This window comes from Oryza sativa, chromosome 6 (genome assembly GCF_034140825.1).
Source record: "Oryza sativa Japonica Group chromosome 6, ASM3414082v1".
NCBI lineage: Eukaryota > Viridiplantae > Streptophyta > Magnoliopsida > Poales > Poaceae > Oryza > Oryza sativa.
Genome location: NC_089040.1, coordinates 21256590 through 21283804, shown reverse-complemented (window position 1 = coordinate 21283804; position 27215 = coordinate 21256590). Strand labels below are relative to the sequence as shown.

Genomic DNA, 27215 nt, shown 5'->3' with positions numbered 1-27215 from the left:
TACTATTTTACTATATATTTGTCGATAATTAAAAATTTGACAACTGTAAATATAGTACCATTCTAGTGTAACTATAACTAGCATGTAACTATAATATAATTTTGAACCGTTCTATTTGCTTTAAAATTCATGCCAGGGAGGTAGCAGAAAAGTACACCCCACGCACGTGTTAGGGGATTTGGCAACATATTACCTCGGGATTTTTAAAAGTTACATACAACTTATATGTAATTACATCACGATTGTACTATATTTATATCTGTCATTTTTTTAAAAAAAAATTGACGATAAATATATAGTTAATCCCATAGTATTATTTAAACAAATATAAACTAAAATAAATATATAAAGTAATGCTTGAAGAATCTTTGATGATAAATCAATTTATAACAAAATAAATAATAATTAATTTTTTAATAAGACGAAAGGCCATACGTATATAAAATACATGAGGGAGTATCTACTTAAAAATTCATATATATATTTTTCCAATCTTCACATTGTTGGCAACTGTTAAATGTCGATTCTATACCGCCAACATCTACATAAAGTTCAGATAATAAAACATCCAACATAGTGATAGATGCTTAATCTCACAAATTCCATAAGTGTTGGTGTATATTTGTATGCAGGTGATAAACCCCGATGTTGGGAGGAAATCTAGACTAAAGTGAGGAGAATTATGTATACATACAAGGATGGGTTATAAACTTCATCAAAACATCAGAGAAGCAGCCCAAAATACCGAAGAATAGATAGAGGAGGTATAGGGGGGAAGATGGGCCAAGGGCCAGGCCAGATGGGCCCAGCCCAGGTTCGGCCGAACCCCTGGTTCGGCCGAACCACCATCTCGACCGTTGGATGTGGGGTTTGGCGTGGACGTTCCAGATGCATCCCTAATGACGGTTGGAGGGCACTTTGGACATTTCTCCTTCGCCAACCGTCATACCTACCTCTATATAAAGACATCACTCCCTCACTTCACTCACACACTTCCAAGCTTGAGATGAATTATAAGAGGCTCTATTGTACTATATTGTATACTAGAATAGGAAGAGAGTAGAGTAGAAGAAGTCAGAAGAATTCCAGAGTTGTCGGTAATCTTCTCCTATTTCTTTTATTCTGATTATTACTCTGAATTCAATATAATATTCTTCTTGAGTAATTTAGATTTATCTTGTGAGAATTATCTCTTGGTTAGTTCCTAAGTAACATACGGGATTATTGTTCACTATAATCAACTGAAATATAGTGATTGTTTTGGTGAGTTATAAACATTAAAGTAGATATTAATTGTTTAGACGTGGTGTTTAGTCAATTGTTATCCAGTAATTGCTGCGTATCCCACAGTATGTGTTTGAGGTAGGTATAGAGGTGGTGACAGGCCTCAAGATCACCCAAGTCCTCCCTGTCCGGGTACGTAGTAGAGCGACATCTGGGAACAGCGGGTTGCTAGTGCATGAAGTATTGCATTAGGATTAAAGTCTGTTTCTCACTAGAAAATCCTCTATATCCTGGCCTATCATCTGCTTGGTGTCCTCGATAAACCGAAGGAAGATTTGACCACACACGTTCCCTATGATTCGATAACCTTGGAATACTCCGTAGAGGAAGTGCTACATCGGTACATCCATGTACTTATGGATTCTTCTATCTGTAGAAATACCAACACACATACACGCCTTTTTGTTTTTGTTATATTTTGCTTTTCAGATTTTCCACAATACTGTCTCACTCAGCTTTTATTGACCATATGCTCTCTTTTATCAACCTTTTTTCTCTAGTAGTCGAAAAAAAGAAAAAAAAAATAGAGGAAATCGAGTGCGGGCGGTGTTTCTTTTTCCCGTTCCGCTCGGCGTCGGCTCCGACTCCGACGCCCGCAGCTGCCTGCGCCGATCCCCATCCATCCCTCCCGCGAGTAATGGCGCCGTCGGTTGTCCCTATGCTTCCGCCGCATTCTGGTGAGCATCCTTACGCAAATCCTCCTCCTCATCTCTCTCTATACCAACGCACTTTTTCTGGAATTCGCGTTAACCCTAGCTTTTGTTCTAGAAATTTACTTTGTTCCCAAACTGAACCCGTATGTCCCAGGTTAGATCCGCCTCTGTAATGTATTCAGATATATTTAATCCAGTCCTTACATGACTCGGATTGGCGTGGAAAGGATCTATATAATAAGCAAGCACAATGGGGGGGGGGGGGTCGGGGTTGCTCGCCGGAGTGTTGTATCCGTCGGCTGCCCCATAGTCTTGGTCCTCTTGGATCCGTGATCTAATCAAGGCGCTGTTTCTTGAAGCTCCACGATGGATGGTTCTGTGACAGATTGGTCAGGGCTACCTGACGATATATTGAGCCTTGTATTCGATTTGCTCGAGTGCACAGACCTCCTCCGCTCTGCCGCTGTCTGTTCGGCATGGCGCAAGGTGTTCTCCGACGCCCGCAACCTCAATGTTTGCCCGCGCCGGCAGACCCCATGTTTACTCTATTGCACCGAGGCGGCTGGTGCAAGCGCAGTTGGCATGTACAGTCTCTTGGAGCGGAGGGAGTACACAATCCCGCTCCCTGACCCTCCCATCAGCAACCGGACCTGGATCGGCTCATCTCATGGCTAGATTGTCACTGCTGATGATAAGTCTAATCTGATCCTTCTTAATCCAATCACTGGCGAACAGATTGCATTGCCGCCGGTGACGACCATGGAGCATATCAAGCCTATATTCAATCAAGATGGGGTTCTCGACAAGTATGAGATGCCATACTATAATGGCAAGATTCCAAGAGTGGAGGAAACACCATATGAATTTGATTTGCCTGAGTATCGTGAAGTCTATTACAAGGCAATGTTGTCGTCCAATCCATCTTCAGGTGACTGCATTGTCATGCTCATCCATCAACCGTATTCACAGCTCTCGTTTGCAAGAGTAGGAGAAGATCATTGGAATTGGATTCCTATTGGTTTGTTTTATACTGATTGCATCTATCATAAGGGATGGTTTTACACCGTCAGTGTTTTAGGAGCAGTGGATGCCTTCAATCTGAATGGGCCATCTGTCGTACACAAAAGAATTCTTAAAGATATGCTAACACTAGGGTATGAACAGATGTATATAGTTCAATCTCCATGGGGCGATATCCTAATAGTAAACAGGATGACAATAATTCCGCGCAATGGGAATCCTGAAATAGAAGAAACAGAGCTATATACATCTGACATTGTAGTATACAAGGCTGATATTGGTGAACAGAAGCTTGTCAAACTGACAGGCATAGGTGATTATGCGCTGTTTATTGGGCATAATACTTCCTCCTGCCTTCCTGTGAAGGATTGCCATATGTTGATGCCAAATCATGTCTATATTACCGACGATGAGTATCTATGGCTACTTGAGTTTAGACATAAGCGACGGGATGTTGGAATTTACAGCTTGGAAAATAACTCTCTATCAAATGTGGTTAGCCCTGAACCTTGGAAAAGTTGGTTGCCTCCTATATGGATGATGCCCAATCTCATGAAAACAGGTACAGTTCGGAATGCAAGTTAATCAATTACTTTAAGCATGGGAATTAGGAAATGTAAAACATTTAGTCATCTATTACTTCCATTTATGCTGGTATATATGAATAAGAGAGAGTACTGTTAGAACCTACCATCTTAATGGACGGAGTATCCAGCCAGATCTATAAGTAAACACGGTTCATCCTTTAGCTTTTGCATATTGAACTACTCCAGCCTCTTTCTTGTTTTCTTTGTAATTTTGTCAAGTTTCTTCAGAGTTCGCCTTTTCTAGCCCCATTTCATTATGAATACATAACAGTTGATTCTAAATCTGCAACTCTTTTAACTACATATGCATGTCCATGATGCAACCAGTTATGGAGTTCACCTGACCTATAAAGCTTTTGTTTGTATTATCAATTTCGTTCCCTGAGATGCCCTTAACCAGTTATAGTGTATCTCACATTTCTCAACTCTACTTACTGATTTCTTACCTGTGACATCGTAAATCTTTTTTAGTTAATAATTTGTTGCTTACATCTTTCTTCCTGATAGGTTTTCAGGACCAAAATAATGGGGGAGATTAGTTTATGGTCTTCAAAATCATGCTGAAAACATGTTGTAAAATTTGAGATGTCTCTGAAGTTTAGTTGAATAATTATGCATATCCTGCATGCTGCCATATGCTGAGTGAGGTATTGACTGAACACAATGGAACAAGAATGTACTGGAAGTGCAAGTTAAAGGCGTGACGAAAATCACAATGCTTTCACATGTGCGCAAAGCTGCATAAGAAGTAATAAAACAAGGGAAAAAGTATGAATTACCCCATAAACTATCATATCAGTCCGAATTACCCCTTAAACCATAAAACCAGACATTTTAAACCCTGAACAGTCTGTACCGGACGAATAAGCCCCCTCAACCCAATCCGGAGTAGTTTTGTCCTACACGGCGTACGCTGGCAATTCGGTCAGCATTTTTCTTTAAAAAACATAGTGGGGCCTACCCATGAGACTCTCTCGCCTCTCTCTTTCCCCTCTTCCCCGACCTCGTCACATGGGCACTGGTGAAGTAGAGGACGCCGTCGACGGCGGGAGAGGTGGGCGGAAGGCCACGGCGGTGGGCGACGTGCGAGGCGAGGGCACGGAGGGCGGATCTAAAGGACTCGTCGCCCGGCCCCCATCGATCTCCTTGCCGCTGACGCCTCGTCTCCACCAGCCTCCCTACCATCGCCGTCGCCGCCCACCTCATCCAATGACCTGTCTCCTCCTTGCGCCGCTCCACCTCATCGCCCACGCCTCATCCTCCACACTTGTCGTCGCTGCCAGCCCCACGGCCTACACCGTCACGGAGGGGATCTCCACCGTGTACTGCGCCCTCGCAACCAACTCCTCTGCTGCCGCTGTCGCTTCGCGCCGTTCGTGAGGTTCTCCCAGGTGTCTAGCGGGGGAGGGGCGTTCATCGACGCGTTGCAAGTTGGGGCACTCGCGCTTTTCTGCTGGCCGTCCGCCGCGCCAGGTCAGCTCAGGCGGGTGTACAACGGCCCGGATCAGCTTTCTGAGCTAGCCGTCAGGAGCGGCAACGTCGCAGCGTACCACGCGCGTGCGCATGCCATGGCAGGGACCGCTTCCCTGTCCAGGTCGCGGGTGGGTTCTCCTCCCTCTTCTCCGACAATGACTTCACTTGCACGGTGGAGATAAACACCTCCGCCGTATGATGCTTGGGCCTGCGCGGTAGCGCTGTGGAGGCAGTTTTTCTCAACGTCTCCATCTCCACCCTCGTTGCTGCGGTGCACGGCTGCAACGTGCGATGGCTGGCTAACGAGGCCGATGAAGTAGGCAAGGCGCGCATCGACATGGCTGAACTTGTCGCCGTAGCGTTTCTATAGCGCGGTGAAGGTGTTGACCACGACGTCGAAGCCGGCGAGCTGGGACGCCTTGATGTGGTCCCACGACATGGACATGTGGTTGTCATGGACCTGGAAGTTCGGCGGTCACTAGCGAGCAGTCGACGCCTCCCCTGACGATGTCAGGGCGGACGGCGACAAGGTTTCCACTCTCCGCCGCCGCCCTGTGTAGGTAGAGATGGAGGTACTTCCTCCGTTTCACAATATAAGTTATTCTAGCATTTCCCACATTCATATTGATATTAATGAATCTATATATATATATATATATATATATATTCATTGACATCAATATGAATATGGGAAATGCTAGAATGACTTACATTGTGAAACAGAGGGAGTAGAAGAGAAAGAGAGGAGATATAGAGACTTACATGTGGGTCCATTATTTTGTAAAATATTTTTTTGCCACGCTGTCGAGTTCATGGAGGTAATTCGATCGACCGTGATAGTTTGGAGGGATAATTCATATTTTTTCCTAAAACAAGAGGCTTGTCTTCAGAAAAGAAAATAATGTCATCATCTTTTAATATGTGAGAGCTTCTTTCAGAACAATTAATAACTATGACTGGGATCTCATGAAGCATATCTTGCAACTAACATACTAGGCAAAAATTAGAATGATCCATGTAATTTTCAATAGTTATTAACAAAACTCTTTTGGGTTCATCAAACATGACGGAGTCACAACCATAGATAAATTAACCGAAGTAATTCACACATACCAAAATAGCTGGAAAAGCATGCTGGCATAAAAAATGCACAGCAAAGCTGGAGAAGTTAGTGACAAACCTATTACAGATGGGTTTGTATTACATTAGAAAACTAAGATGAGCGGAGTTAGTAATCAAAAGGTAGTTTATAACACCGTTGATAACACTGTCACACTGATAATAACAATTCGAATAACAAAATGTGAAATCATAAGAAAGGGTGGTTTATAGAGACTATATCAATGAAAGCTTGGTAAACATCTGTATTTATTAAGATAACTGAATGCACACTTATCCTATGAGACTAGGAGTAAACCAAATGGGAGGCAGTGAATATATCCAAAGTTCAGGATATACCACTTTTGTGACAGTGTTATTCTCTATGTTGCACACTCCTACATCACGACGAGAACTTTTGAAAGAAAAAACTGTTTCAAAATCGTCATCAGTGAAGTAAACATGATTCGGCATCAAAGTGGGATGGTCCTTAACAGAAAGGCAAACCGAAGCATTGTGCCCAACAAAGAGAGCGTGTTCACCAATTCCTGTCATCCTCACAAGCTTCTGCTCATCCAAACTGACCCTGTACACTCTGAACCCCAATGTACGAACTACTTGGTTGTGTCGTTGCTCTTTTTCAAGGATGTCTACTGTTCTGTAGATCCGAAGAAGGCCCCCCCATGGAGCCTGAACGATGTATTCCTGGTGCATATTATTGTCTTGGATCCTCGGAAAGATTGTTTTGTGCACAACGGAAGGCCCATGAAGATTGAAGGCATGAATTACTCCCATGGAAGTTACCGCGTAGAACCATCCGTCATGGTAGATACAGTCAACGAAAGTATAATCGACTGCGAGCCAATTCCAACTATTGCCTCCGACCTTGGCAAAAGAGAGCTGATCATATGGCTGATGGATGAGCATGGCGATGCAGTCATCATCTGAAGACGGATCTGAAGACAACACTAACTTAGTGTACATATAGCGACGGTATTCTTCCAGGGAGTATGTGTCGGGCTCGCTGTGCTCTTTGCTTGGATCCCTCCAATCGTAGAAGGAGACCTCGTACTTGTCAAGAATCCCTCCTCGTTCAGGACCAGCGTGACATGCTGCATGGTGGTCGCCGGAGGAAGAGCGATCCGGCGGCCGGTGATGGGGTTGAGCAGTATGATGTCAGACCGGCAGTCAGCTGTTATCAGCCAACCGTTGGAGGAGCCGAACCAGTGCTGCTCGCTGATGGGGTCAGGGATGGGGATCGTGTAGGGCCTCTGGTCAGAAAGGCTGTACATGCCAATGGCGTTCAGGCCAGCAGCAGCCGATCTATAGATTAAGCAGGGGGTCTGGCGGCTGGCTGCAATGCCACGGCGACGCAAGTCGCGGTACGCCGCGCGCCAAGCCGTGCAAACGGCGGCACAGCGCATCACATCTGGGCACTCGAGCAGCCGCAGAATCTCCAACAACATGTCCATCGGCAGCTCAGGCCAACCAGGGCCTGCTCCTGCGGCCGTTTCCATTAATACTTGTTCAGAATACTTGTTCTTCTATAAATCGGCAAGGGAATATTAGGCTTGCAAACAATCTGACCTTCCGGTATTTATGGATCCAACCTCCACGCCGACGCGAGCAAGAACTGCATCAGATTCCGGTTCGTCTCCACGCTGATCGGAACTCCAGCGAAAATTGAATCTATTTCTACGCCGATCCGAACATGAAAAGGGGTGTAGCTGCCATAATGCCATTACATGACGACTGAATCAGGAAACGCCCAAACTGTATTCGACTGCCACTAGAGAATTTTGTATATGGGTGATCCTTAAGAACCGACTTCGCTAGAATACCATCGTTAAAATAGGTTTTACTCGAATGCCACTCTCAAGCAGTGCGCATTCGCTACTATACTATTTTGGTTGTTTGTTGTATTTGCAAAACATTTTTCATCAAAACAATTATTTCTCGAACAGTTTTGCCCCTGGTTGTGGTTGAACCAAACCACATATCCACGCATCTCACTCTCTGGACCAACAACACGCACTCACGAGCGAGCGAGAGGAGAGAAGGCGACTAGGCTAAGGTGCCGCCGCCGCCTCCTAGCGCGGTGCGCCACCTCTCTACCCCCGCCATTTGCGCCCCTGCCCTTCCCCCTCCTTAAAATGTTGAGCAGGCGGCAGCCGGTTGCTACAGCGCGGCTTAGCGAGGAGACGAGCCGCGGGTGGCGGCGCAGCCGGTGTGGCCTAAGGTTTGGGTGGCGCGGTCAGGGGAGGAGGTGCAGCTCGGTTCGTGGAGAGGTCGCGTGCTAGGTTGGGGAGGCGGCGGCACGTTTGCCGGTCGGCAGCGGCGTCAGCATGGTTGCCTTAAAAATGATTTGTAAATGCAACAAATAGCCAAAATGGCATTGTAGCGAATACCCGCTGCGTGAGAGTAGAATTCGAGCGAATCTCATTTTAATGATGCATATAGAAGTAAAACAACATAAGTTTTTGCAATAATGGGATTCAATATATTCAACGAATATGGTATGACTTGCCTTGCTCGAAGAGAAGGTCTACTGACGACTTGATCTGCACTTCGAGAACTTCCGAAACGACGACAACTACACGAACAACAAAACAACAAAGCAGGGCTACAACTCTAAGAAAGAAATGAAGACAACACAAAAAAACAACAAACATGGGTTCTTTTAAGTTATAACAAAAATTAAACAATTTAAACGGGTCAATTAGGAGCTCGCATGGCCGAGAAACAACCATCCGAATTTTAAGTGCAATTAAAGTGGATATTTCTGAGTTATTTAATTATTATTATTATTATACTATTAAATTATGCGCAATGGAATATCGCTCGAAGAAAGAAATGATCGAGCAATTGGCAGCCGGGACTACCACGTGAGCTACACACGTGGGCAATCCACGCGGCGACCACATGGGGAGGACGAGGATAAGGTAGCAAGGGAAGAGGTTCTCACCACGGGCACGACATGGGAAGGGAACAACGATGACAACCGGCGACGACCATGGCACGGCGACGACGAACGGAGGAGGGTGACGGAGACGAACGGGTCGACGACGAGGGGATGGCTCCAATGATCTTCGGGCTTGACGAAGAGGCGGACGCTGGAGGACTTGGTGCTGCGGACTTGACGACGATGATGACGGGCAACACTTCATCTTGGCAGGAACGGCGACCGGAGGAAGGCGACAGTGACGGGGTGACGTTCCAAGGGTCTTCGCTTGAAGAGAAGGTGCAGCCGAGGGAGAGGGCGACGAGGTTCAGCTGACAGCAGCGGGCGCAGTGAGGCCGCGCTCCGGTGAGAAGGGAGGGGGCTGCTGGAGGAAGAAGACGATGGTGTCCTCACTGTTCGCCGGCGAGAACAGGCTTCCAGCGAGCTTCGGGCTTAGGGAAGGGGATGCCGGGGACAAGCACAGTGAGGCGAGACCGTCGGCAGCGACAGCACGGGCTGGCAGCGCCCAGCTCGACGGGGAGGGCTTGCCAAAGCTGGAGGATAACGATGTTTTGGACGTCGGCGTCCCCGGCGCACCAGCTGGCCTCGGGCGGAACGGAGGCGAGGCCGGGGAAGAGGAGGTCGCTGCGAAGCGGATGGTGGCGACGCCGGGCTCCGAGGACGTCCCGACCGCCGGCGAGGGGCGGTCAGAGTTGCGCAACGGTAGCGACGTGAAAAGAAGGCGGCGCGGCGGCCAGGGAGAGAGGTAGGGATGCAAGCGGGGCGGGCAAGCGGGTTTTTTTTAGCCCGCTTATCTCACTTCTAGTTCATTTTTTTTTCTAAATTTTGTACTACCATATGAAAAATGAACTAACAAATAGGTTTTTATACGGGTAGCAAGACTATCCACTTACATCCCTAGAGAGAGGTGGGGGAGGGCAGTGGTATGTGGGGAGAGAGGAGGGGGTCGGGACTCCTTTTTATAGTCCGGGGAGGAGGAGGGGATTGACCGGGGAGAGGAGAGGAACGGCCGGAGTACTCGCCGGGCTGCCATCAATGGCGGCAGTTCATCGAAGAGTAAATTCAGGAATCAAGGCCGAATTAAGAGGGAGAACGTGGGGGAATTGATGAGGAGGATAGGAACTGATTTTTGGTATTCAATTAGGAGGAGAATGAGTGGGGAGGGAGATCGGCATGCCGGCGGTAGGGTTCGGCCGGGATGGGACAGGCGGCAACTGGAGGAAGACGACGTGGCCAGCTGGGCCGAGCGAGGAGGGGAGGAGCTGGACCGAGGCGGCCCAAGGGAGAGAGGGAAGGAGGGTGGGCCGGCTTGAGGAAAAGGATGGGCCGGAGGAGAGGAGGTCGGCCCGAGAGAGAGAAGAAGACTTCGCCCACGGGCTGAGGGAGACAAGGACTTTGGGCCAAAAATGGCCCTAAGAGAAGAGAGAATTATTTTTAGGTTTTTCATTTTTAATTAACTCTGAAATTGGTTTTTGTTGCATTTAAATTATTTCTTGTGCTCTGAAAATTCAAGTAAAAATTGAGGAGATATTTTAGAAGAAGGAGAATTTACTAAAAATACTCCAAGCAGAATTCCAATTTTTCTTAGATGTATTTTAGTGTTTGAGATTTCTCTTAGACTTTTAACAATGAATGAGAGAATCTATTCTATATTGTTCGAGTTCAACGATTTTCCATCGACATTGTCTCCTTCTATAATATATCGATGACTTTATCAATTGTTCTACACTACGCCATTAGGCTGGACATTCTTTTTAAAAATACCTAAAATACCCTTATGGACATACAAGTTCAACAATTGATTTATCCAATTAGAAGTTTTAAAAAAATATGAAAACTTTTATGTAGCATCCTTACACAACATGGAAGTTTGTATAGAAGTTTCAAGTTTTTATATATATATATATATATATATATATATATATATATATATATATATATATATATATATATATATATATATATATATATATATATATATATATATATTAGAAAATATAACTTATCTGTTATATGCTATATAAAATATTTTTATTGATGTTTTTAATATAAATCATCTTTCATATACTACATCTCTCGTATAAGCAAATTTTCTCTCATATACCACATAAGATATTTTTTTTCTAAAAACTAAATATACCAGAAAAAACTTGAAACATGTATACAAAGTTCCATGTTGTGTAGTGGGTCCACATTAAAATTTTCATAATTTTTTAAACTTCTAATAAGATAAATCAATTGTTAATCTTATATCTCACTAGAGGTATTGTGGGTATTTTTAAAAAGAAGGCCTAAACTAATGGTGTATTGTAGAACAATTGATAAAGTCGTCGGTATGTTATAGAAAAAGATAATGTCAATGGCGAATTGTTGAACTCGAACAAACTCAGTGGTATAGAATAGATTCTCTCTTTAATATTATTCCTTTTAAAAAGTGATTCTTAATTCGGGATGGATTTATCAGGGCGTGACATCCTCTACCATGGGGTTGAGTTTGAAAGCCATGTACTCCAGTTCCAGCATCTCCTGCTAGTCGGTGCCCCCTTGGCCACCACAAACGCTACAGCTATGGAGACAGTGTAGTCGGTAGAGCTCTCGACAACGGGCATCTCGAACGGATGATCGCGGTAGATGAGAGGGTGGTATGTAGGCGAGTGGCAGGGTGGATTGAAGGAGGAGGTGAAGAGTGAAGTTTGATGCGTAGCATTGAAAGGAATATTCTACATATACTCTTTTTTAAAAATAAATGAACACCAAACTTTTTATCATTTATCTAAAAAATAAACATTGTCATGAATAATACCTCACACATTAAATTCCTCTATTTTCGATAATGTTATTGCCAGCACTAGCCACCATATGTTGCAACTAAACACTACTAGCTAGTTCATCTGCACATGCTGAAGTATTATTTATTAATTTTACATGAGTTAGTATTACTTGCTGAAACATAGTAAAAATATTAGTTAGTAATAATTTTTAGATGAGTAATTACCATGACATCGATGTTGCTTAACTAGTTTTTAGAAAAGAGATATTTTCTCCCTAACATAATATATAAATCTCTTAACTGATAATAAATATAGATAATATTCAATGCTAGCTAAAGTCATAAAATAGACATGTGTAATGAATCTAATGATCATAATGCACTATAAACATTGCTCTCAAATGAGTTGTGGTTTTACTATATACGAGAGCATATGTCTTATGTTATGTTATATAACTTTAATTTATCATATGAGTATAGTATTTTGTTTGTTATTGTGGATATCAATATATTTTTCATTGAAATTGGTTAATGATACAAAAATTTAAATTAGGAAAATATTAAAATGACTTAGTATAGAAAAGAGGATATAAATAACGAAAAAAATAATGTTAATTGCTATAATTATTTATAAAAAAATAAAAAAACTATAAAGAGAGATAATGTAATGCTCTTGAGTATGTTTTCATTCACATCAGACTTAAAAAATAACAAACATTGAACTGAATATTGCCCTTTGAACTTAATAGAGAAAAACATTGAACTGAATATTTCCCTTTGAACTGAATAGAGAAAAACAGTATTAATTTTATCTTCATGATTCTTCAGAATTTACAACAGTATAATAGTAAAAATGGATAACAAAGTAAACTAATCTTTTTTATTAAAGGTAACCTGGCGAGAAAAGGCCCTAAAGTTCTAATAAAAATTGAAAGAAAATGTCCTAAAGTTATAAGAAAGCATCATACAGTAGAATAGTAAAAATGGATGGCAAATGCCTTGTTAGTTCAAAATAAAAATACATTGTTTAGTCCCAAAATAAAAATTTATGCTATCATATAGAACGATGTTTAGTTCCCAAAATAAAAAAAGTTCGCAAAACAAAAATTATTTTCAGGCTATGACATAGAACGAGGTGATCTGCCTTTCCCGCAAAAGCCATCCTGAACTAGTGTTTTCATATGTTATTCTGTTTCGTGTCTTTTATGTACTCTTGCTGTGATATGTTTCGTGACTTAACAATAAAACAGAATTTTAGGCAAGTCAAATTTCCTTTTCCATATTTTTTAACTTTACCAATATGTCAGCAAGCAATTCTAACGATTTCTTTCATCCGAAAAGATATTAAATAGAGATATAAACCAGTACTTGAATGAAGGGTTAATTGGATCCATGCCATTATTAATTTATCCGTTTAGAAATATGTCAATACTATTCATGAAATTTAAACCATACCATTGCGATTTTACAGAAATTTGATATGTGCCATTGCATACCCCTTCGAAGCATTATCAAAATTGTCTTGACCAAAATACCCTTTTTCTTCCTTCTTCCTTCCCCTCATCTCTCTTTTCCATTCACGATAGAGCAATGCCAAGAGACAGCGGCGTCACCTTGACGAGCGGCGTCAGCTGGAACAGGTTGCCGCTGTTCGGCAGCACGCAGAGAACGTCAGCATCGCCGTAGTTCTCTAGGCATACGAGGCAGCATGTCTGCGTCGCCGCCGCAATGCTGTTGCAGCCTTTCTAGCCTCACTGTAGACCACGGCCGTGAACGCCTCCAACGTCGCGTCGTCGATGCCGGCCTCGACGTCATCGCCGCGGCGTGATCGAGGAGGACAAGTCTCGGAGATGGGTGGGCTAGTGGCGGCCACGGCATGGACGTGCTGCTACATAAGTAGATGGTGAGTGCGGCGGTGGAGACAATGAGGAGCACGCCGACGGAGGCTCCAACACTATAGCCGCGAACCCGCCGATGCCACCCGACCCAAATATACTCTCAGCGCCGCTGCCGTCGACATCTAGCGACGGGCTCCTCACGCTCATTGCCTAGCTAGCTACTAGCTCTAACTAAGCTACTGCCAACGTCGTCGTTGTCAACGTAATCAAGCAAGCAAGTTGGGCAGCCTGAGCTCGACCATGGCAAGGCAGCAAGCAAGTTACTCCTATGGTGAGGGAAGGAAGAAGAAAGCAGAAGGGGTATTTTGGTCAAGAAAATTTTTATAATGGTTAGAAGGGGTATGTAGTGGCACATTTCAAATTCACTAGTTAGCGTGCACGTGCAAGGCACGTTAACATACATTTAATGGAGTAAAAGATATACATCCTTCGCTTAAATCAGTTGAGTTAAAAGTTCTTGTACATCATGCCCAAAGAAGCTACACCATTACATTCTATTCTAATAATCTTCGATCTATTTAAAACTCCGAGACAATAGCCAACATCGACTTTGCATCATGGAATACATGACACAGCCGAGATCTACCTCCCTGTAGCATCCAATCCTAATGCTATGGAATGCATTTCATCATGGAATACATTAGCTCACACTCACATGTACCGATAAAAATGGAAGTTCTATAAGTACCACCTTTAATAAGATTACTGTGACCTTGGCTCCTCCACCAGTTTGGTTGAATAATAAAAGCATCAACAGATAGCCAATCAATGGTAAATAAAAGAATAGAATTTCTTTGACCACCTTGTAGGGCTTGTTCAAAACCGAAGGCGACCTAACGGATGATCTATTGATCTTCATTCCGTTCATTTACAGCGTGTAAGCTTGTACAGTTCCTGATAGTTTTTTAGCATGCCTATATGCCAACCTGCAAACATAAGACGAAAAATAACTGTTAATGGCACAAAATTAGATATACTTTTCATTCAAAAAGTCTGCAACTTTTTGTGTTTTTTACGTAGTGTACTTTTATACAAGCTTTGTGATAGTGGCTCAAGAGCAAGAAATGTGCAAATCTAGAACATGCAAACTGGATTCGCCAATATGTGCTCAGCAAATTTGGAAATAACGTAGGTTAAGTAGTATTCGGTTCAAATTGATTGTTAAATTGCGAAGCCATGCAATTAATATTTAGACTAAAGAATTTCGATGTATATAGACTAATCTGATGTGTATGGACAACTGCAATACATGACGACGATGTATATTTTAAGACAATTCCAACATTAACTTCATAAACATTACGTTTGACAATTTTCAAACTGTACTTTTAGTCGAAAGCATGCATGCCATAGCTCATATTTGATAAACAAAACGGTAAATCACTTGTAAGCAAGAAATCAAATCATGCTCGAACCATCTACATATTATGCTTAAAAACTCAAAGTTACTTTGTAAAATTATCAATGTGCTGCAATAATTTATCAAACGCATGGTCAGTTAAGAATCTTTCATTGAGGAATTTTAACATATGGTGAGCAGACATTTGTAGGAATCATACAGTAATGTTCAGTGAACAGCAGAATGCCTAAGCTTTTATAGCGACTGTAGAAAAAAAAAGATCATCAGGATTGTAGTATTGTAATTTGTAGTACTAATTAGTGAGGCTAAATGATTTCAGGAGGAATTACCTTGAAGGATTGCTCCATTCTTAAGCACATGTGATCTCAGGTGGCATAAATGGTAGTGCTCTCCCCCAGCATCATCAGCTCATGGACTCACATAGACAAAAGTATAATACCCTAGAGTCATATATTCCAATCAGATTAGGGTCAAAATAGTACATATTAAAATAACTCATATATCAAAAGCAAAGTTGTTATTAAACTGGAAGAAGTGATTTGCTTAAATGTAGTTAGAACGGGTAAGGTAGACCCTAGATTGCAAGGTACAAGCTAAATCATCAGGTGTTTGAGCTACATTCATAATATGGATTATTAATAGAAGCTACTGATTTTCAGATGAGTTCAGATAAAATCATTAATTGAAGTACATTCAAATCTCACATAAGAAAAGGTAAAATTATAACTCACAAGTATGACCTGCAGATATTTCTTTTGTTAGTTCAAAAATCAACAAGATGTCGATAATTACTTAAAGTAGGAGTATAATTTTTTTTTTGCTAGCATATGCATCACAATACCCAAGGATCCAGCGACTCTTCAATATTCTCTTCATGGGTAGTTGTCAGTCAAGTTTCTAGCAGCTCTTCATTGTTCTCTTTAACCCTTCAATTCTACCTTCATGAAATACTCCAGAATTTGTTGATGGTTGATTAGAAATAAGAAATTTAGAAAGAAAATATTTCACATGAGCTCGAAAAATTCAATATGCAGTTTTCAAATAAACCTCATAGCCCACAGTACTCGAGCTAAATACATGATATAGTAGTTCAACAATAAAGAATACACATCGGTGATGAATGATGGTGCCCCTAAAATTTTTGTTTGGCAATTAAAAATCACCACTCAATGCCTATGGTTATTGGAGGATTACCAAAACATAGAGCATATCCATTGGTTTGCACAATAGAAGCACACAAATGAAGTGAAAATCACCATGTATATGCAATCTTAATCTTCCCAATCATTTGCTCATTTCTATCTATCAACCTGTCAAATTTCTTGTTCACATCCGATGTTTGATATATATACTGCAACTTGACGTCTAATCTCTCAACTCAGTCAATACAATTTGATATAATTAAGATCGGCTAGTAACATGCATATACTTGCAGTACCAAGCTATGAAGGTTAATTATGGACTCTTTATTTCTGACTAATAAAGAACTGTTACCCTGTTAGCATTGTTACAACTTGCAAAACGGAATCTTATATTTCACATGTGTAAAGGTGTAAGAACAGTTATGTGTTAAATGTAATCATACTGTTCTAAATTGCTGATTGGGTGGATCTGTGGTTCCTTTAGGAAGATAATGCATTGGAAAAAAAATGTAATGATAGAGCTACTACACTTGGTTGGGCTATGACTATGAGGCTAGCTCTATAAGAATCAAATTCCTTTTGCATGGAGGCTGTATGCATATCTATAACATGTTATATACTGCCAAAAGATATTGGTGGCATAATTTTGTAACACACAATACCTGATAGTTCTAGCAACAAACAAAATGATTGTTTGGTATAAACGTGCTTGCTCAATAACCATGTAATAGGAAAGCCTATTTGATCTATGAAATAGGAGATGGAAAAAAGATAAAGGATTACTATCCTGAATCCTGATTCATAAGCAGAAAAATCAAAAGCTTTATAATATGCAGACTGACATATCTATCCATTCTATTCGAGCTGCTATTATAAATAGAAACAACAATTTGACTAATATGATTTGCCAAAAATCAGCAATCAAAGATAATGATGTAGACATATGCAGGGTGTTGACATCGTTTTTCATTGTATCAAGATGCCGCCTCATGTTTGTGTAGCAACGTGGAAGTCACAAACCGAAATAGTATATAGAGCATATACCATGTAAGTCACCGACTGAAATAGCATAAAGCATATACGTCAGAAACCGGAATAACCTAGTTTAGAGGAAGAATTCAGTGTGTACTGCATGCTGAGGTGAGAGAACCACCTCCCGACATACCAATTTCCTGAAAGTAATAGTGTCTTGATCCATACTATATTACTATGTCGATCAGTTAATGAAGCTAATTGGAGTTCGGTGTTTGTGTCAATGTAGAATGTGACCAGCTGAATATGGATTGATATAGATGGAGAAACAGAATGAGATGGATGAAAAACGAATCTGACGGATGAATGAAAAACTGAAAGTGACAGTATGCTCACCGTAGGGCGAGGCGGTGAGGCGGTGGTGGTGGCGGTGTGAGTAGACCCCAGCTCTCCTTCCTCTCCGTCGTGGCACGAGCAGGGAAGCATGTGGATCCTTGGAAAGTGGGGCATTTACCCATGAAATATCTGGGGATACCAATAGACAAGCACCCACTGAAAATAAAATGGAAGGAAAACTTAGCTTGGCTGAGCAAACTCTTTGCCAAAGGAGGGAGGTTGACCCTTATTAATGCCAGCTTGAGCAGTGTCCTTTATACATGCTATATTTCTATGAGATCCCTAAGGGAGTAAGGAAGAAAATGGAATTTTTCGAAACTAGATTCTTATGGCAAGAGGATCAAGGTGTTAGGAAGTAACATCTAGTAAATTGGCCCACTGTATGTACACCTAAAGAGGTTGGGAGTTTTAGAGCTAGGGAAAATGAATACAACCCTGCTTGGGAAATAGCTATGGAAACTAGAAAAATGAACATGGTATTTGGCAGGACTTGCTTAGATCAAAATACCTCTATCAAAAAACCCTAACTCAAAAGAAGCCCAACCCTAGTGATTATCAATTCTGGAAAGGATTGATTAATGTGAAGGAAACTTTTCTTCAGTTATGAGAGAAGAAGATAGAGAATGGGAGGAATACCTTGTTTTGGGAGGATAGCTGGATGGGAGGTACGCCGTCCTCTGGCTGACCAATTCCCTGGACTATATAATATAACTTTAACAAAGAAGGTGTTGGTTGCCCAAGTAGTGGAAAAAGGCTTTGGTGGATCAAATTCAGAAGAACCCTATATGACAGAAAACTAGAGGAATGGAACAAGTTACAGAACATATGGCAATCAATTGCATTGTCTGATGTTGAAGATAAGACTGTTTGGAAACTGACAAAAGATGGTGTTTTCACTATCGAATCCTTTTATACAGCCTTCATATTGCAAAACACTTGGTGAAGGTTTTTCTTTGGCTTTTATTGAAAAACATCATCTTAATAATGGAGAATTTGTTGAAGAGAGGCTGGAAGGGCAAAGAATCCAAATGCCAATTTTGTGCAAATAAAGAAACTATGGAACACTTATTCATAAAGTGTCCTATGGCTACATTCCTATGTGAGAACATATTATATGCACACAAGCTTCATGTGCACACTCCGTGCACACCAACTAATAAATATCATGAAAAATTCTAAAAAAAAATGGACATTTACTCCTAATAGTATTACACATATCTATAAAATCTCATATTCAAATTCATTATATTTTAACCGTAAAAAAAATGAAAAATCTAACAGTTTTAGGGGTAAAGGGGTAAAAATCTGTCAGAATTGTCTCTTTTTTACGGCTAAAATATAATAAATTTGAAGGTAAGATTTCACACGTAAGTGCAATACTATTGGAATATGTGTCTAATTTTTTTAGAATTTTCTGTGATATTTGCTAGTTGGTGGGTACGAAGTGTGCACGGGAAGCTTTTGTGCATAGGGTATATTTCCTTCCTCTGGAATGTGGTAAATGGTGTTTTTGAGCTGAAACCAATTAACAGCACACACGCGACCTATTTGGGGGGCGTGGCTACATGATTTTTGGAAAATTGACAAAAAAAAGTGACAGAGATGGGCATTGCTGCGATCATGTGGACTATTTGGGACTGTAGAAATGCATCGTGCTTTAATGAGAAGAAAATTCAGGTCCCAATAGATCTCATTCATGTTTAGTTTCAAACATTTTCTTCAAATTTCTAACTTTTCCATTACATCAAAACTTTCCTACACGCATAAACTTTCTTTTTTATCACATCATTTTAATTTTAACCAAACTTTTAATTTTAGTGTGAACACACCCTATGTTTATGGATCGATGCTTGGGCTGTCTCGCAGAAATCGGAGGACGCGTGAAGACTGTGCTGCTAAAGAAGGTGGTCGCTGACAGCTGCAACGCAAGTCACATGTGGAATTCTTTCATCTGACGCCTGGAGCAGGGAGCTTAAGAGAAAGCGAGAGACATTTTTTGAATCTTGTGTGGTTATGTGCTTGTGATTATAGCACTGTTTAGTTCCCATGCAAAAATTTTATACCGTGTCATATCGAACGTTTGGACATATGTATAGAGTATTAAACATAGAAAAAATAACTAATTATACAGTTTGTATGTAAATTGCGAGATGATTTTTTTAAGCCTAATTAGTCCATGATTTGATAATGTGGTGCTACAGTAAACATTTCCTAATGACGGATTAATTAGGCTTAATAAATTTGTATCGCAGTTTACAGGCGGAATCTGTAATTTGTTTTTGTTATTAGTCTACATTTTTTACTTCAAATGTGTGTGTCCATATATCCGATGTGACACACCGAAACTTTACACCCCTGAATCTAAGCACCCCCTGTATGTGGGAATGTTTTTCTGCATACCTGTCGTTGTTTTTAACTGTTGAGTAGTGTAAGCAAAACTCTGTAAGGACCAGGATTTCCTAAACCGCCGGGGCCGGGGTTACCGCACCCCGGCGGTAAGCACGGTTACCGTGGTAACCGTGAAAAACCGTACAAAACTGTGTAAAATTCATCAAAAATTCAAATTATTTTTTAAATTTATTTGAATTTAAGGAGGTTACCACGGTATTTACGTTACCGTTCCCCGCGGTAAGCCCGGTAATACCGGCGGCGGTGACCTAATGTCATGTCATGTCAGTAATGAAATAGGAGGATCACCCCTCTCTTTTTTTTAAAAAAAAAAGTGCTATGCTAAGCTAAAATGCTTGTTCGAACAGGGCCTGAGTCGAGTCAACTTAATTAACTTAACTTCAACCGTCGCTATTCTGGCCTGACCAAGAAGCATCCCAACAAACGCACGCAACTTCAGTACTCGCTGCCAATCGCCGGGAAGATACCGGGATCATGCATCTCGGTCGTCGTCATTGCCAGATCGTCAGCGATATGCAAGCAAAGCCGATGACTCGTTGGCCCATCACTTCTTAGTTTTTGCGACGAAGAGGGCAACAGCTACGCCGAAATTATCCGGCAACTCATGCATTAACTACGCTGCAGCTTGGTGACACTAGTGATTAACTATCTTGATCCATCTGCTGGCAGCTGACTTGAGTTGGAAATTCTCAATGCTAATTATTGGCATCTCTTGTTTCTTCTCCTCCTACTACTACTACTACTACTTCACATCTCCATTTTTTTAAGTTGGATAATGATAGACACTAGTAGTGTACTACTACTATATATATACAAACACACACACACAGTGTCCTAGAAAAGCACTCTTATTAGCAGAGGAGAAGCTTAACAACTCTGTCATATGTGCATATACAGAACACTGTAGTTAGCATCTCTGTGATTAAGCGGCGTCTTCCAGGACTCAAGCAGCGCAGCAGCTAGCCTAGCCATGACGGTAATTATTGATTTGAGTTGTTGCATAGTTGTGAATTATGTCTCCTCTGGTTCAGTCTGGTGATGATCTGATGCTGAATTTAAATCTTCTGCTGATGCAGATCGTGGAGATGCAGATGAACATCGACTGCGACGGTTGCGAGGACAACGTGAGGAAGGCACTCCAGAGGCTCCAAGGTTCGTGCCAATAATCCTCTTTTGAGAAATTTAGCACCAATTAATCCGTTAATCACTGTGGATTAAGTGTTAACCTGTAGTTTAGCTCGCTTAATCGTCGTCGTCGTCTTCTTCAGGGGTGGATTACGTGGACGTGGACAGGGTGAGGGGGAAGGTGACGGTGACGGGGTCGGCGAGCCAGAAGAAGGTGCTGCGTGCAGCGCGGCGCTCCGGGAGGATCGCCGTGCTCTGGCCGTCGGCGTACGACACCGACCACCGCCACCACCACCAAGCCTACTACGCGCAGCCGGCGTACCATCACCACCACCACTACCAACAAACCATCAAGCCCGCCGCCGCCGCCGCCGCCGCCGTCGCCGTCGCCGCGCGCGCGCCCCACCACCACCACCAACACTACAGCAGCGTGCAGCACGGCAGGATGAGCGGAGGAGGCAAGGCGGTGAGCTCGTACAACTACCACGTCCACGGATACTTCGACTCCGACCTCCACGGGTACAGCGGCGGCCACCACCACGGCGACGTCGTGCCGGCCGCCGCGCGGAGCTACTTCAGCGACGAGAACCCGCACGCCTGCGCCGTCATGTGACCGTCGCCGTCGCCGGCCGGTCGGCCGGAAGAACGCTGCTCTGCTCTGCATGCTCCTCTGTGTTCTTGTGTGGCTTTGTGCAGTTGTTGTTGTTGTGTACTTGTGTACAGTTTCAGACTTTCAGCCTTTCAGAGATCAGTCTGCGTGTTTTCAGGAGTACCTCGCTAGTTCTAGTATTGTAGCCTGAAACTTCTAAATCCAAGAGCAAAGTTTTGCTTTGCTTCCGGTTTGATGAATCAAATAGTATTGTTTTTTGAATGAAAGATTCAAGAAAACAGACTGAACCGTACTACTAAAATATTTGGCCGAATATAGCAAAACAGTAAAATAATGAACCTTAAGGCGACTTGCATACAAAAATTTCCATTTTTTGTATACAAAAAGATCTCCTCATGAGGAGTGCTAATGAGAAAACATTGGACAAGATAGGTTAAGGTGGTGTTTGAAACTAATAAAGATGAAGAGTGGTGTTTGAAACTAATAAAGATGAAGATTAAGTTGGAGCACGTAAAACGAGAAAGCTATTAGCATATGATTGATTAAGTTTTAATTATTATAAACTTGAAAAATATATATATTTGATATTTTAAAGCAACTTTTATATAGAAAGTTTTCGCACGAAACATATTATCTAGTAGTTTGAAAAATATGATAACGGATATCGTGATAGAATCTGTATCTCAATCTCACTTTTTCCACTATCAGTATGACATGGATCTTATCTACATCTTCTAGAGCTATATTCGTCGGAATTAATAATATGACGCAAGAAAGAGCATGACATAAGTACTTTATTAACACTTAATTCAATGGAAATTTTCTTTACAAGATACAATGAACTTGGAATGTATGCATAGGGAGTAATTGAGATATTTTTCTCGCCGAGAATTAACTCTATATGTATTTAACTCCATCTATTCATCTATCTGATCTGGAATAAGATAAACCGAGAGATGGTGCTGGTGCATACTTCTGAAAGTAAGCAATGTCTTTATCCCCTTTCATTTTCTGAAACTCAACTTTGACGTGGTGAAAGGGAACACAATCCGTTTCTTTTTCCTGTGAACCTTCTCCGTGTTGGATGACAACATGTTGCAACTTGAGCAAGAGGCAATTTATTTATTATTAGATCTTAGCAACAATACAGATGAGACTATAATCTGCAGTTTATAGTGCCAATGGGAGATGGATTTTCAAACAAGCATTCTCTTATATCATAACTTGTTTCATGCTCAGTGTAAAAGAACAAAAGAATTTCGTTACAACTCATGAAAGAACAAAAACAGAGGACATGGTTACATCTTATTCCTTGCATATTTAGCTAACACCTAAGAGAAACATTGAATGCATACAGCTCCTATCACAACACTGAGAAAGACATCTAGAATTAGTATCTTGGTACCAATGAAAATATCACAACAGGGTTTGAAAAAATTATTGCCTATGACATTGATATTTTAACCTAGGACCCACATGTTATTCACATATGTGATGGTATTTTCCAATTGTCACCTATTTGCCATGGTATTAGCCTAATTCTCTGTTTTGTCAAGTGTAGGGGTGGGTGTAGCAGAGATATGGGATATGTGCAACTTCTTCTGTGTGGATACAACCTTACAGGAGAGAAGAGAGGGGTCCCAGGCTCCCAGGCCCCAGCAGCACTGGACTGGGCTTCATTTGATATTTACTGAAGGGGCTACGGGATTGGGACCCTCTCTTCTATCTGCTTTCTTAGTACATTATGCAGCCTACCATAGAGCATCTGCTTCACCTTCTCAAATGCCCTGTCCAGGTTGTCTATCTGCACATACCATAGATACAAAAATAGTTACAATATACGTACAAACCGTACATGTTATTACACACTAAGTTTTGATCTTTGGTTATCCCTCATAGTAATAATTATCTGGGGGTTGATTTCAATCTCCATCACATGACCGTAAATAATAATAATAATTTGAAACAAGGATGACACATCACATGGAGAGCGAACTTGCCTGTTCTGTGGCATTCACATTGTACATGAAAAGCCCATAGTACAGATCGAAACTATCACTTATCGTGTTCTTAGTCTGAAAAGTTTCAGAAAAAGAATATCATTCCCCACACAATAAAAAAAGGATAAGATGTTTTCTCTTCAAGAGTTTCGTTAACTCTGCTTACAAGTTGCAGAAGGGTCTCATAACCCTTGGTGTTGATTGGTGTGGACTCAAGGTTTAGCTGTGACAAAATCCTGCTTCAATGGTACAAAAATTAGCTTTTGGACTCTAATAAATAAATGGAAATGATTTTTTTATATAAAAAAACAGAGCTGGTGTGTATATTACAGTGAGATAATAAACAAATGGACATGTTAAACAAGCACCAGAAGATACATTTAATAGGTGAAATGGTTCCAGATAAATAACCTGTTGCTCACCTCCCAATAGTGTGAGTGATGAACTGACTTCCCGCGGCATAGCGATCATGCTCTTCGCACAACATCTCCACCATCCTACATCCCTGCCAGTAATAGAAAGAAACAAAATGAAACACAACCAGTTTGCACGCCTTCAGTAACTGTCATCAGTTATTTCAGGTATCAAGAACTACTCCACTGGTTTTATCCACTGTAACTAGCAAGAACATAAAATTCTGACAGATAAATCAATCAACCGAATTACCTCCCGCTCAAAGATGCTCAAGAACTGTTCGCACTTGGCCGCCTGATCCCCTTCCTTGGCAACACGGACCTTGTCATAGACAAAAGGTAGCCCACTCCAGCCATGCTTTCCACTCTCCGGCCCAAACATGGGGTGCGTACATACAATCCCGAACCCCGGAGGGAGGATCTAACAAAATGTATCACTCCACAATAATTAACTAATGAAGTCAAGCTAATGTAGTATTCCGATCTAGTCATGAAAGCATGTTGTTTTGGGTGTGCTTTAAATCAAACTTTAGAGCTTTAAACATCAATATCATTTCAAATATTTTTAACTGGTGGTGCTGCATGAAAATGATTTGTAGATTTTTCTCGGAGAGCACTTTCATAATATCCAAAGTTTATCATGTTTTACAAATAAATGACAATATAAAGAGTCTGGTCAAAGTTGTATCTTAGAGGCCTATCAGTGTCCAAAACACTAGTAACATGTTTCTCGACCAGAGAGAGCACCATTGTACTAATACTAGCGGTAGTGCAGTTACACATCCCACATCAAGCCAAATGTGTGTTGGCGTCGTGTGCTTGGCAGGACCTCGAATCAAAAAATGTCTAGTGTGTCGATGTCACTACCACAAAGTCACTAACCAACAAGACCAAAAGAATAGTACTATCCTCCGCCTTTCAAGACGGATGACTCCCCCTAGTTTAGAGTTTCTTCTAGTAGGTTGGTCGGTACGTGTTGGATGCTGATTAGTGTGGCTAATCTCCAATGACAGTGACATGGTCATATCGAATTGGAGGCAGCAAAATCTGATTCGAGAGATGGTGTTGGTGGCTACTAGCAACCAGTGCGATCAATGGACGATTGAATTGATGTGATGTGTTTGCTGGTGAAAGTGTTGGTGTATGTACCTCGAGGAGGAGGTTGCGGGGGAACTGCTTGACGGAGAGCACGTCGGCGACGAGGGTTCCGGGGCGGAGCTTGCGGAAGGGGATGGCGCGGACGACGGCCTCGGTGGAGAGGATGGAGCTGCAGACGAGCAGGACGTCGGGCCCGGCCTCGCAGAGCTCGTCGGCGGTGGCGAAGAAGCGGATCCCGTGGCGGGCGCAGTAGCCCGAGTAGTCGGATCTGGAGGTGGCCAGCACCGCGTGCCCCTGCCGCTGGATCCCCCCCGCGATGAACTGCCCGAAGTTGCCGAACCCGACGATCCCCACACGCAGCGCCCCCGCCGCCGCCGCCGTCGCCGGCGAGGCGGCCGCGGTGGTGGGCTCCGACGGCGACGGATCATGGCCAACGTGCTGCTTCTGCTGCAGCTGCTGCTGGGGAAGGCTGGGGAGTTGCCTGGTCGGGCGGAGGGGGGCGAGGGCGCAGAAGTTGGGGTAGTGGCGGCGGAGGAGCAAGGTGGGGTGGTGGGTGGAATGGCGCGGGGAGGACGCCATGATCGATCGAGAGAGCTCGGAGCGCTCAGCTCGAGTAGAATTTGGCTGCGATCGATGGATGGATGCGTGGGTGGGCGTGGCGCGGCGGAGGGAGGGAGGAGTTGGGAGTTGGTTTGGTTGATAGATCAGTCATCACTCATCAGTGAGTGTGGTAGGTGGTGGGGGCCACCCGTCTCGACCGCGGTTGGTCAAAATGGCGCGGCTGTTTTTCACCTGTGTCGTCCCCAATTTTATACAATTGGTCAACGTGGTCAAATTGTGTTTTTTTTTACTGTCCCCCGATTATAGAAAATAAGGGCCCACGACCGGGCTTATTGGGCTGGCAAAATGGGCTCGAGAGACCAATACGATTTTTTTTTGAGAGGAAAAGAACTTTCCATTAACTTAAGGACTCAGCAAAATCGCTGGTCACCAAGTCCTCCATGCCCGGAGGCATACTGTCCCATTGTTCAACAGTGTTCCGAGGACATTTACAACCCAAAGCTCCTAAAGCATGCGCTACTCTATTACATTCTCGTTTCGCAAAAACAAAGGAACAGAAAAGGAAATTACTTCCGATCAGCTTCTTCGATTCATAAAACAAGCCACCCGTTGCTGCAAGTCTGTGATCATCGGTATCCATTGCTTGCTTCAAGATAATGGAATCAGTTTCAAAAACGATATGGCCCATTCCTAGTGCATTCGCGGCCCTTGCTCCGGCCAAGCACGCCACAACTTCCGCCTGGAAAGCATCTAGCAGACAAGATATCTTACCAGCACTTGACAGGATAACCTCTCCCTCCGAATCCCGAATTACAAAACCCCATCCTCCTTCCCCTGTTTCAGCTATATAAGCTCCATCAGAGTTTATCTTCAGTTTACCCACAGCAGGTCTGCACCATCGTTGTTTTCTCCTTGTCACCTTATTTTGTTCAAAGCTGCATATGCTTTCAAAATCTGTTGCATTCTTCCCAACGAATTAATAACTCCACTTTTACTCCCTCGTAATATAGATCTAATCCAATTCGTATCCCTCAACTATAATATATGATATCTTGATTCTCTAACTATTAAAATTGATCTAATTTGACTCCCTCGACTGTTCTAAAAGTGGTTTTCGCTGACGTAGCACGTTTGCCTAGTCCAACTAGCACTGGGGAGTCTCAAAACCACTCTCAAAACCGCTTAGGAATTAAATTACAATGATTTTAATAATTAGGGGATCAAGATAGTTCAAGGACATAAATCAGATTGGCCAAGGAATCAAAGTGGACTTATCCCTTCCTTACTTCGGGTTGCAAATCTCGGCAACAACCAGGCCTACTGACGAATGGGCTATGGCCTACGGCCGCACGCAATCGATCCGCACTTCCATTTTCTATTTTTC

General features: G+C 42.3%; 3 protein-coding genes and 1 long non-coding RNA gene across 4 annotated transcripts; 2 read left to right on the top strand and 2 right to left on the bottom strand.

Moving 5' to 3' along the window:
- Positions 1 to 1783: 1783 nt before the first annotated feature.
- On the top strand, positions 1784 to 4270 carry LOC112939424 (uncharacterized). The gene is made up of 2 exons (XR_003243127.2): positions 1784 to 1961; positions 4052 to 4270. It is a non-coding gene; the product is annotated as an uncharacterized lncRNA (long non-coding RNA).
- A 2139-nt stretch (positions 4271 to 6409) lies between these two features.
- On the bottom strand, positions 6410 to 7587 carry LOC112939367 (F-box only protein 7). The gene is made up of 2 exons (XM_066311287.1): positions 7188 to 7587; positions 6410 to 7059 (listed from the first exon to the last, which is right to left on the bottom strand). The coding sequence occupies exons 1-2, from the start codon at positions 7585 to 7587 to the stop codon at positions 6410 to 6412; spliced, it is 1050 nt and encodes a 349-aa protein (XP_066167384.1).
- Positions 7588 to 20679: 13092 nt separating this feature from the next.
- LOC4341233 (heavy metal-associated isoprenylated plant protein 29) lies at positions 20680 to 22039 on the top strand. Its single transcript, XM_015786679.3, has 3 exons — positions 20680 to 21000; positions 21101 to 21176; positions 21293 to 22039. The coding sequence occupies exons 1-3, from the start codon at positions 20995 to 20997 to the stop codon at positions 21760 to 21762; spliced, it is 552 nt and encodes a 183-aa protein (XP_015642165.1). The 5' UTR covers positions 20680 to 20994; the 3' UTR covers positions 21763 to 22039.
- Positions 22040 to 22952: 913 nt separating this feature from the next.
- LOC4341232 (arogenate dehydrogenase 2, chloroplastic) lies at positions 22953 to 25935 on the bottom strand. The gene is made up of 6 exons (XM_015786457.3): positions 25322 to 25935; positions 24426 to 24593; positions 24182 to 24264; positions 23926 to 23995; positions 23760 to 23834; positions 22953 to 23563 (listed from the first exon to the last, which is right to left on the bottom strand). The coding sequence occupies exons 1-6, from the start codon at positions 25847 to 25849 to the stop codon at positions 23459 to 23461; spliced, it is 1029 nt and encodes a 342-aa protein (XP_015641943.1). The 5' UTR covers positions 25850 to 25935; the 3' UTR covers positions 22953 to 23458.
- Positions 25936 to 27215: the final 1280 nt, after the last annotated feature.

Excerpts from the sequence above, each read along its gene's own strand:
- LOC4341233 (XM_015786679.3), top strand. Across the intron at positions 21,177-21,292 it reads GGCACTCCAGAGGCTCCAAG|GGGTGGATTACGTGGACGTG; the intron begins GTTCGTGCCAAT and ends CGTCTTCTTCAG.
- LOC112939367 (XM_066311287.1), bottom strand. The coding sequence starts at position 7,587 with ATGGACATGTTGTTGGAGATTCTGCGGCTGCTCGAGTGCCCAGATGTG. Across the intron at positions 7,060-7,187 it reads CGAGGAGGGATTCTTGACAA|ATGATGACTGCATCGCCATG; the intron begins GTACGAGGTCTC and ends ATCCGTCTTCAG.
- LOC4341232 (XM_015786457.3), bottom strand. The coding sequence starts at position 25,849 with ATGGCGTCCTCCCCGCGCCATTCCACCCACCACCCCACCTTGCTCCTC. Across the intron at positions 24,594-25,321 it reads CCCGCAACCTCCTCCTCGAG|ATCCTCCCTCCGGGGTTCGG; the intron begins GTACATACACCA and ends ACATTTTGTTAG. Across the intron at positions 23,564-23,759 it reads ATGTGAATGCCACAGAACAG|ATAGACAACCTGGACAGGGC; the intron begins GCAAGTTCGCTC and ends TGGTATGTGCAG.